The sequence below is a fragment of the Lottia gigantea genome (assembly GCF_000327385.1).
Source record: "Lottia gigantea unplaced genomic scaffold LOTGIsca_34, whole genome shotgun sequence".
Classification (NCBI taxonomy): domain Eukaryota; kingdom Metazoa; phylum Mollusca; class Gastropoda; family Lottiidae; genus Lottia; species Lottia gigantea.
The window spans coordinates 962,410-974,250 of NW_008709146.1; the positions used below are offsets into that span (position 1 = coordinate 962,410).

General features: G+C 32.2%; 1 protein-coding gene across 1 annotated transcript; it reads left to right on the forward strand.

Annotated features, from left to right (window-relative positions):
- Positions 1-638: 638 nt before the first annotated feature.
- Positions 639-5,818, forward strand: LOTGIDRAFT_120723 (hypothetical protein; the record flags this gene model as incomplete). The annotated part of the gene is made up of 8 exons (XM_009058447.1): positions 639-739; positions 3,031-3,085; positions 3,378-3,499; positions 3,990-4,069; positions 4,294-4,426; positions 4,647-4,818; positions 5,080-5,247; positions 5,588-5,818. The coding sequence occupies 8 exons, from the start codon at positions 639-641 to the stop codon at positions 5,816-5,818; spliced, it is 1,062 nt and encodes a 353-aa protein (XP_009056695.1).
- Positions 5,819-11,841: the final 6,023 nt, after the last annotated feature.

The window sequence follows — 11,841 nt, forward strand, 5'->3', positions numbered from 1 at the left end:
AAACAAATTTATCGCCTTGCTTGTCTTGGTTGGAGTTGACTGGACTGGACAGAGCATGATCGGATGCCGATGACAGATCAGGACTGAAATGATTTGGATCGTCGGGGTTGTGTGCTGGTGTTAGAAACGTTATGGAATAGCCTTGTTAAGGTTTACTTGTTAGTTTGTTGAATCCGATTAAATCGATTCAAAGTCAAACCATTGAGAATGAGACTTATTTAGTTAAAATTTATAAGTTTATGTATGATTTAATTTTCAAATTCAATGAACATAATAAGTCTGTTGTTGCTGTATTTTTTGACTTGTGTATACCCTACCTAAATAAGCCAGTGGAGGCAGACTGACTTGTTGAGGGGACATCTGGGCTATCAAAGTTGAAATTAAAAATGCGGCAGCTCTGTGGTCACATGTACCTTCACTGGCACTGTCTCAGAGTTGATTTGATTGATAAAATTAATAAGTGAGGCCCTGTTCCTTGTCAGATCTAAAAAGAAAACCCCAGAAATAAAAAGGAAACAAAATTATCTAGTACCGGTATAATAAATGATTTTAAAAGCTTATTCAGAAAGTTTTCATTTCATGCACAGTAAGCCTGCTTAATTTTTGTTTCAGTGTTAAGAGTTGCATTATAAATGACAATGAATCGCTATACAGTGTCGAAGCAGTTAGGGGATGGTACCTATGGAAGTGTCATCCTTGGCAATGTCAAGGAAACTGGGGAGAAAGTTGCTATCAAGAAGTGAGTAGATTTTGAAGTTTAGCTTTATTTTTCCCTGTCAGCAATGATCAAATATCTGTGTGATATAACATATAGCTCTTGATCTTTGTAGATGACCACAAGTAAATCTCACATGTACATTTCCGTGAAATGTTCGCTTTAAGAATTTCCAATGAAGATCACAAATTATTGAATATTTAGGCTGTTGAATTGATTGCAGTCCAGTGGTTTCCTTGCTTTTGTATGTGTTTTGGGGACACTGACAACCTCAAACTTCAAACTTCAAGCAAATTTATATTTGCCAATATTTACAACTGCTGCTAAACGTGAATGGACATGGTGCAAATGGATGTTATATTTAGAAGCAAATGATTAAGTTTCCTTAAAGGTACTGGTGCGTCATTTTAATCATGAATATATGTAAATTATCTTCAGACGTACTAGAAAGGTACGAAAATCACATAATTTCTCTAAAAATAGTTCAAACTAGGAATTTTACTTTCTTTTAACTATATATATGTCTCTTTTCTATATATCACAGAGTATCTTAAATTGACGAGTTGTCATTTTAACATTCAAACACTGATAATTCTGGACACAGGTGGCTAAAGGCTTGAATTTTGACGGTGAGCTGTGATCACTATTACCAAAAAATCCAATTTTTGAGACAAAAGTATGACGCACCTGTCCCTTTAAAATGCACCCAACACTAGTAGTTATTTTTAATGACAATATTGCCACCAGTATGAACTTGTTGCCTTATGATGAAATATCACTAATGGGCATAGTACAGCTCGTTATCTTAGCTTTTATGTCTTAACGATATAAGCATTCCATAAGAAAAATCAATTCATTATGTAAGTTTACAAGGCAACGGAAGATGATCACATTATGACATAGACTATAAGATGATCAATATATTGATTTTATTATCTTTGTCCTTGGTAAATATCATAAATAATAGATTTCTAGATACGGATGCTTCTATAGTTCAAGAATTGTGTGATCTTATAACATGTTATTTTATAACTAAGTCTTAAATAGTGTTTATTGATAGCTAGGTGATGAATAGTTTGTTCTTGATAACCCTGTGTGTAAATGAAATAAAACAACATATAACTTTAACTCCAAATTTCAAAACGTATGACGCCACTTGATAACAGCTGCTATTTATGTGGCGAGTAAACGGAATACTAGGATTTTAAGGGTTAAAGGAGAGAGTTGCCACATCAGCAAGTGTATAATAGAAAATATTTGATCTGATTACCGGTAAAATGCAGATTTTCTGTTTAGTTTTATTTTTATAAGACTAAAACTCTTTGTGATCCATGATCTGATGAAATTGTTTTTTAACACATGTTCCAGGCCATTAAAATATAAACAATAACTTGCTATGTCCAATAAAAGATTTACCAAATACATGATAAGGGCGTAAACAAAACCTTGTCTATGCATCACAGTTTTCTTATCAACATAAGGCATTGATGATACGAATGGAATACTGGTTCACTGAGAGCATAATCCTTAGTTTACAATGCAAGCTTAAATAAGCTTACTATCTATTCCTTTTGAATTTAATGAAAAGCAGGATATCCTACAATGAGTTGGTAGGAGAATTGTTTGATGTGATTTCCGTATGCTAGGGGTTATTTGAGGATGTTTTAATAAACTTAATGGAAATATCTGATTAGTAAATATTTGTATATGATCAAACAGACATATGGATCAATATTATTCACTCATTGATTCAATTGAAAATTCTTCTAATCTTTGTTGAGGGGAAATGAAAAATCAAATTCCTTAGATGGATGAATCCAAAAAATTATTCGAACAATTGAATAAATTATTGTCTTATTTTGTTTACCCAAAAGTGATGCAAGTTGACAAATTCAATCAGAAAGTGGCATCAGGTGTACTGGAAGAGTGAGCATTCCATGCTTCGATATTTCCACTTGCTTCAATTATTGTGGTGATGTTCAAGAGGCTTATCCTAATAAGATGACAAATGAATCTTAGATCAGATGGACAGATAGATACAGCAAAAGGGGAATTATTAGTCTGCCACCCTAACAACTCAAGACCTTTTTGAGCTCATAATCATTGATCATTTTTGATACTTACAAGCTTATTCCAATTTATTCCAACTACATTGCATTGTTATAACTACTTTGTTATTTGTCCAAAGAATTTTCTCTAAATCAATTTTGGTTACCATATATCATTTCTCTTTCAACTTTCAAATTTTTGTTTAAATTGTATCCAAACACCAAGCCTCTAAATGAAATTTCATTGAAGTTTCACTTTTACTTCAGGATGAAAAAGAAATATTATTCATGGGAGGAATGTTTAGATTTACGTGAGGTCAAGGTGAGTTGTGTGTTTCATTGAGATTCTCTCGTTGATAATTTCAAATATTCTTTTCATTAACTTCTCAGTCCTGATGAAGAAGTATTTAAAATGGGTTGAAGATATAATGAATAAAGATGACAGAATATCATAATATATGGCCTAAAATTGGAGCCGTTCTCCAACATTTGTTTTATGAACCAAGACTTCAACACTCTGACTGACTGTGCTTAATATTTTATTTTTCTATATGAATTTGTTTTGATTATTGTAGTCTGTCTCTCAAAGCTTTCTATTGTTTTTTTTATTGTAGTCATTAAGAAAGTTAAACCATCCAAATATAATCAAGTTAAAAGAAGTAATTAGAGAAAGTGATATGCTATATTTCGTTTTCGAATTTATGAAAGAAAATTTATACCAGATGACAAAGGAAAGGTGGGTATTATAACTGATATTTATGTATACAAAAATAATGTCATTCTAAAAATCCCAAGATTATGTATCAACCTATTATGTTTCTTAATTACTGATAACTTTTGGTATCTGATTGCTATCTGGTTAACTGTTGTGTAAATGGATAATGGATCATGCATAATGAAAAATCATTAATGATCAAGATGATGATACCAAAAGCAATCATGTTGTTGGCTCAATGGCTCAGTCGCTTAATCTAAGCATCCAATCATGCATACATGTCAGTTGGGTTGGACAATAAACACAAGCCCTGTGTGTTAACAAACCTTCGACAGAAAGAATGGTTAGCGTCTTGATAAATTTCCTTCATTGCACACCACATATATATTGTGTTACCCAAATTGGAAAAATTAGTACGATGATTATCCTTATCAGTCAATGCAAAATCATATGTTTTCTTTTTATTTTTAATCCATGTGTAAAATAATGGTTTCTATGGTTGTATTTTTAGGAGTAAATTATTTCCTGAGTCTGTTATTAGAAATATAATATATCAAGTTTTACAAGGCTTAGCTTTCATGCACAAACATGGTATGTATTCCTTTATACACATCTAGTTTTTGGTCTTGGTTTGTCATCGATGAAATTTGAAATACCATTTCTGTCTGTCAATCAACCTGCTCATTTAAGATCTTATCAAAGTTGTAAAACGAAAAAGAACTAATAATATTTTCAATTTTTCACACTGTATAACATAACCATTATATTTCAAGTGTCTACATAGTGTTGTATCTTTCTTATGATTTTAATTGTAGGATTCTTTCACCGAGATTTAAAACCTGAGAATTTACTATGTTCTGGTCCAGATTTAGTTAAAATAGCTGATTTTGGTTTAGCTAGGGAAATCAGATCTCGACCTCCATACACAGATTATGTTTCTACAAGATGGTAAGCTAACCTTTCTTTCATTAAATGATGCAGAAAGCTGTTATCGTAACTGGTTAATGTGAAAAATCTTGGCCGTGTTTTTGTGTTTCCTTTTGAAGTAGCCAAAATACAAGCTGTTAAAGCAATGGTTATATCAATGGCAAAGATCAGTTTAACTTTGTCCATGTAATTCTCCATTGTATTTTACCCTTTATTCTACAGTCTATGGTTCTTATTTCAGGTACAGAGCTCCAGAGGTCTTACTACGCTCTACCAGTTATAGTTCACCTATTGATGTATGGGCTATTGGTACCATCATGGCAGAACTCTACATGCTAAGACCTCTCCTTCCTGGAAGTTCAGAGATAGATCAGATATTTAGAACTTGTAACACATTGGGCACTCCAAGACAGGTTTGTTGTTTGTTTTATTTTTTTTTTATTCAAGAAATTTTCATGCAGACTTAAACATAAACGCATATTGGACAAATCCATAAAGCAGCCATTACCATGTGACGCCACATAAAGCTTGAAGTCACATTACTTAATTGTATCTTATTTTGTTTCGTTTTGTGGTTCGGATCATTAGTACTCAGTGTTCAAAGGGTTAATAACTTAGTAGTATCAAATCCCAGGGATCTGTTCTTGAATGAAGATTTCAAATTCTGTTCATAGGAAGAATGGAAGGAGGGCTATCAATTAGCATCAGCTATGAACTTTAAATGGCCTCAATGTACAGCAACTAGTTTAAAATCATTAATACCCAATGCCAGCAATGAGGCCTTACATTTGATGAAAGATATGATGATGTGGAATCCAGCCAAACGACCTTCATCAGCTCAAGTAAGTTGACACCAAAATAAAAAAATTTCACTGTTCATAACTTAGTGGAGTGCATAAAAAGTTGAATTTCTTCTGTAAAAAGGGTTGTCATAATTGATCAATGAACAGTTTAAAATTACATGCAAGCTTATTTTTGGCAAGCTAAGCCCAAAGGAGAGTGTGATGGACTATTTAAAAGTATAGAAACCAGATTCTTAAATGTTACAGCTTCCGTCAACCATGTCTGCCTCTTTCTTGTTCAGATTTCGTACACAGTTGAAAGTGCTCACAACTTTTAAAAACATGCTATTCTAGAATGGAGACCAGATTGACTAAAATTTAATCATCTTTTTTTCTTCAGAGTTTACGATATCAATATTTTCAAGTTGGTCAGAATCTTGGTATTCAGCCAAGACCACCGTTTTCTAGTAATGGTATAAATGCAGCAGATCGTAAATCCCCAGTTCAATCTCCTCCTAGAACCATACCAGACAATAAACCTTTATCAGATAACCTATCTTCATTATTACCAACTATCTCTAATACCAAAAAAGAAGAAAGTGTAAGTTTATATTTTGTTATGAATACTTAGAAAACTTTGGATGTGGTGGTTTTTATTGAAAATTACTAATCCCTTTTAAATGTTTATAAGCTTATGTGTTACCAATATACAACCACTCTCATTGGTCTTAAAGAATTTTTCTGTTTTTGACTAATTTTTATTAAGCTTAATGTAGTATGGTAAAATTTCTTGCTTTGCCTATCTGTTACTTTGCATATTTCTATGAGTTTCTGATCATCATTATGTAGAGAAATACCCTCAAATGTTATAGAATCAATATAATTATATTAATTGCTCCTAATTAGTAGGTTATATATTATGTATATGTATTAATACATCAATTGTTATTTCTCAATTTTCTCATGTAGGAAATGGTGAGCTTTATATTCATAATTATACAGTATATGCTCATTGTTATCAAACTGCGTGAATTGTGTTTTCTAGAGTTCATTTGCCGTAACTGTATCTAAGAAACCCAGTGGTAGAAAGAGATGGGGAGGTGGTGGTAATGGTTTATCACAAACCTGGGATGATTTTGAAGAGTTTGATTTCAATTTACCACCCAAACAGAAAGCATCTAATAACAAAGTCATACCACCTATTAATAATAACAGACCTAATATAAAAGATAAAGAAAATCATTTTGATGACGATGATGAATATTTCTCGTAAGTAAAGTTTATTAAATGTGATAAACTAAGGCTAAGAGATCTCTTCAAGACTTGAAGTTAACAATGAACAAGATTTATTTGGTTTCTTTATTTTGAGCTGATGTTGATTTGCTTGCCCCACTAAGTAAAATCAATAGTTTTTTACTAGCATAGCAGTTGACTTTCAATTATTTTCGTCGCCTACTATGATATAGAAAAGATATTAGTCATATGTCATATATTTCATGATATCTTGATTGATTTCCAGAACTTTATTAAACAGACGTCAATCTAAAGCCAACAATAGACAGAACACTGGTAATTCTGGTCGCAGTTCAGCTAAAAAACATTATATTAGTACCTCCAGATACTTACCAGGTATGTCTTTATCTTAGGTTTCTTATGGTATGTCTTTAAAGCTAAGTTTGATGCTATAAATCACATATATACCAGGTATTCGTTACTCCCTGATTTCATGATAGAACATAACAGTAAATCCTAGGTGTGTGGTCTGTTATCTTAGGTTTTGACTCATGTGTCTGTCATCTTAGGCTTTGAATGGTGTGTCTGTTATCTTAGGCTTTGAATGGTGTGTCTGTTATCTTAGGCTTTGAATGGTGTGTCTGTTATCTTAGGCTTTGAATGGTGTGTCTGTTATCTTAGGCTTTGAATGGTGTGTCTGTTATCTTAGACTTTGAATGGTGTGCCTGTTATCTTAGGCTTTGAATGGTGTGTCTGTTATCTTAGACTTTGAATGGTGTGCCTGTTATCTTAGGCTTTGAATGGTGTGTCTGTTATCTTAGACTTTGAATGGTGTGCCTGTTATCTTAGGCTTTGAATGGTGTGTCTGTTATCTTAGGCTTTGAATGGTGTGTCTGTTATCTTAGGCTTTGAATGGTGTGTCTGTTATCTTAGGCTATGAATGGTGTACCTGTTATCTTAGGCTTTGAATGGTGTGTCTGTTATCTTAGGATTAACGATGTGTGTTTTAAATATTTGAATGTCATTATTATGCCCAATTATTTCACAGGCATAAATCCTAGAAATAGTGCTTCTCGGAGAGATAGTGATGTCAGTACATGGGGTACAAGTTTTCTTAGTAAAAATACAGCTAATACTGGTGCTGGTATTACTGGTACTGGTATAACTGGTTTTGGTATTTCTCGAGCAAATAACCTAGGTATGTTTTTATCTATCTCCTTGGCTAATGAAATATAAGTAGTTTCTGATATAAATGTCAGTTTCCTTTGGAACCTAATCTGTCAATCATAAATGTACAAGACTTAACAGTAATATTATTTTCCAGAATGATTTCCAGTTCTCAAACTTCTTAATCACTTACCCTTAATGAGAATAATTGCGGAAGTCAGTCATGCGGGAATGTTCACAATTCTGAACCATTCTTGATCAAGATTCACTGAGATGAAAAGCTGAAGGTCCTCTGCACATTAGTCTATGCGCATTTAGTTAGTGATTCTTAAACAAATGGACAACAAAATAGAGAATAATAAGAGTTTCCTTCATTGTATACTGCTTTCTTCGTGAAGAGTCAGAGATTAATACATGTTTTGATTTTGAATATTGTAGGAAGTGGTAAACGCAATAATTATAGTCCTATTGGTGGTGGTGGTGGTGGTGGTGGATATTTACCATCTTTTGGTTCCAATACAAAGCCTTGTAAGTGATCTATTGTCTTTTGTAGCTGCTGTGGCTCAGTGAGTTACGCTAACATGATGTTGCAGGGTTCAACCAAGAATAGGTCTGTCTTCAATCATTTCATTTCTCCAGTCTTTATTGTAAAGAAAATTGTTTTATTGTCTATCCCAAAACTGTATACTTGAGCTAATGAGTTCTGCTTTTCAAGTTTAGTGACCGTGAGCATGTTATCAAAAGTATTTATCTTCTCAGCATTTCAGTCAAATAACATGCCTTGGAATAGAACAGAACCTTCTATGAAATTTAATAACAACAACACTAAACCTTCATCAAAACCTAGACAATATGAACAAGGTACTCGTACAGATTGGACAGCAAAGTAAGTTTTTTTGAATGCTTTCTAGTTCTATTGAAGGCAGGATTTTGTTCTATCTAAAAGGGTCCAATCATTGTTTAATGCTTCTTGGAATATACCTTTTGTTCATGTCACAAAGGCATTGGAGAGGGCAAAAATTTGATTGGCTGGCTGTATCATCAAACTGGCCTGTCTTTAGATCCAAACTGAAGTGGCTAAATAAAAATAAAATTTTATTTGACTGCTAAGTCAGTTAGAATGCTGAAATGACTTCAAACAAACTGGCTAAGTCAAACAAATGGAGGTATGTTCTATTCTTGGTCAGAATGTAAAAGTTTGACACACACTGATAGACACACCAGGCAAATGAAAACGATTCCATCGCAATAATCGACTTAGCCAAAGCATGTTTCTCTACTGGAAGCTGCCGAGCCAATTAAAGTGACGGCAGGACAATATGATGTGTATAATATAATACAGAATGGTATTTATTTCATTTCAGGTACTTGAAACGTTGAAGAGATTCTGGGCATCATATTTTATTCTTAGTTTAATCGTCCATTGGTGCCACAATTTACGGCCAAGAAGAACTGTGATAGAAGAAGGCATAATGATATTTTAAATATTGTACATTGTATATTATAGTCATTCATTATTATTTTAGATCATTATCAAATAATGTGTATAATTCATTATTATTATTTAGATGTATTTATTTAACCGAGGTAGTTCTCTGTGATGCACATATTGATAATAACCGTTTGGGATATGCTTGAAAATAATTGTTAGATAGTATGTGTGTAAATGAATGAATGATATTGATGTCAAAGCTATTAAATCTTAGGCAATTCTCACTATGGTCTTTATTTCTTTTTCTGAAAAAAATCTGCCCATGCAAAATTAAACATGAAAATAATTTGGCCATCTTAGACAATTGACCACCATTTGATATTTCATTTTATTTTGAAACCCCTGACGGGTACTATACAACTACTTTTGTTTTTTCTAAATAGTTTTCTACCAAATTATTATTCTAATGATGTTATTTTTAACCCAACAATGATTGTCATGTAGGACATTTAATAAGGTTGAAATCCAAAGAGTCTGTCATATTTCTCTACTTTGGGTTTAGCTTTTCCACAATTAGTCATTGTTATCAAGAAACAGGTGCTACTTGACACACTTTGATTGGTCAAAAATAAGGTCATTAGAACATGACTGTGGTAAAAAAAAAAAACCTTTTAAGATTATATCAAGCAGAAAAAAAAAAACAAAAAGTAATATAGTTTAATAAGATATATATTTTTCCAATATATAAAGTGGCTTAAAATACACCCTACCTCTCTACAATTGTAGCTTCAAATGTGTAAAATTCTAGGTTCACTTAGAGGAACTTCTTATTTATCCTTACCCATGACACTGTTACCCCTAAATAGTTTGTCAAATTCTGATCTTGTTAATGTTCCAAAAAAGACTTAACAATTAGGATGGATAAACTTAATTGAGTCACATGATTGCAGGTTCTATTTACAATAAACAAGAATCATTCAAATTATTGAAAACACATGTGATACACATAATTATTGAGCTATTTAAGTATGCTTATCTTTTTCAGAAAGTATTTCTTTGAAAATAAAACGGTAATGGCTTTTACATATTATGCTTTTAGTTTTAGTGTGAAATTTCTAGAATTCAATAAGCTTACGCAACTTTTAAGAGCTTAGTTGTTAAATATTAAAAGCTTTACCTTGCATTTTAAAAGGGTAAATCATGCCTGTTTGATGAATTAACTACTAAAATGGACATTGAAAATTTACAATTACACAATAAAGTAATTGTGTTTCAGTAAATGTCCAGTTTAAGTTGTTGTGTCTGTAAGCTTTTGTATCAGCCATGGTGAAGTTAAGAACTGGAAAGATCCATTTTTAACAAATTTCGTCTTTTGCCAGTGATTTTTTTTTGGAACCATTGTAGTTAAATATATTTCAAAATGGCAAAGTAACAAAAATGAATGAAGAAGTGTAACTTATAAGGTCTTGAATAAGCTTATTCTTACTTGCCTTGTAATATAGTCTTTTATCTACTGTGATAATAGTCATTTTGTACAATAGTCACATTTTACCTGGAATCTCTTCGATATTTCATCTTTTATTAGTCTAATTTTATAATTATTAGTTTCTTAAATTTAACAAAGTGAGTCTTTTGAAGTTAGCTGAAAGAAATTTCACCAATCTATATCATTTTTCAGAATAAAAAGTGATGTCTAGTTTGTCAGCATTACAACATAATGGCAAAAGGGACATCAGTCTAAATTGCCAGGGGGTTAGGCTTACTCATGCTGTTAAAATATTGATAATATCAGCCTGAAATGCTCTGTTAATTTAGATTGGTGTGTCCATGGATGAATTGCAATTTAATTGTAGGTGAAGTGGATGTTTTGTTTTTATATCGTTAAGTGATAAAGATATCTGAATTGAGCTTTATAACTTGTAAATATTTAGAGTACTGTGTCCCTTTAATTGCAAGCTTCACCACTTTAAAATATTCCATCCCATCTGTTAGCAACGATAATCTACATTCAATCAAAATACATTTTACATTGTTAGACTTTTATGAAAATAAAAAATATTGTTGAAAGTATGTTTTTCTTTCTGTTCAGAAATAGAAATCTCAAAATAGCCTACCCTTCTGAAAAGAAGATTTATTTTAATGGGGCTGAAAAATTAAGGTTGTGTCCTATATTTGATTACAGCATTTTAATCTATTTAATGAAGGTTATATAACCTCATGAAGACAAATCTGGCATGATTTTTATATCGTGATTTTGAATAATTCCATTGTTTCTTCCAAACCCGTCGGCCCGTCGCCACCATGTAAACATCGACGGACGACGGGCCATCCGCGACGGGTCTTGTAGAACTACCTCCATAATTAAAAAGACTGCATCGTATTACTTCATGATCTTGGTGCTACTATGGACCTAAAATGAAGCAATTTCAAGCCAACTTAGATATAGATACAGTAGGCTACCTGTAACAAAACACATGCATACTTATAGCCTACCTGACATACCACTGTCATAAACTATTTTTTTGTCACATACACTTACACTAAGACAATCTTCTAGAAAATATTAATGACATAGATAGTCTAATATTATTAGGCTATTTATGAGAATCTTTCGCACCATTTCAAAATATCGTTTTTATTTCGTTTTGTGACTAAAAATAATATGATTCTTGATTTTATAAGGTAGCATCGACGTGTGACGTGTTTGACGTGTTGACTGACGTTCTGACGTGTTATGGAGAAATTGATCGTTGTAGAAACATGGCGTACACGTGTTTGTCATGTTTGTTTACAAATTTCGTAGATATTAATTTTTAAAATAA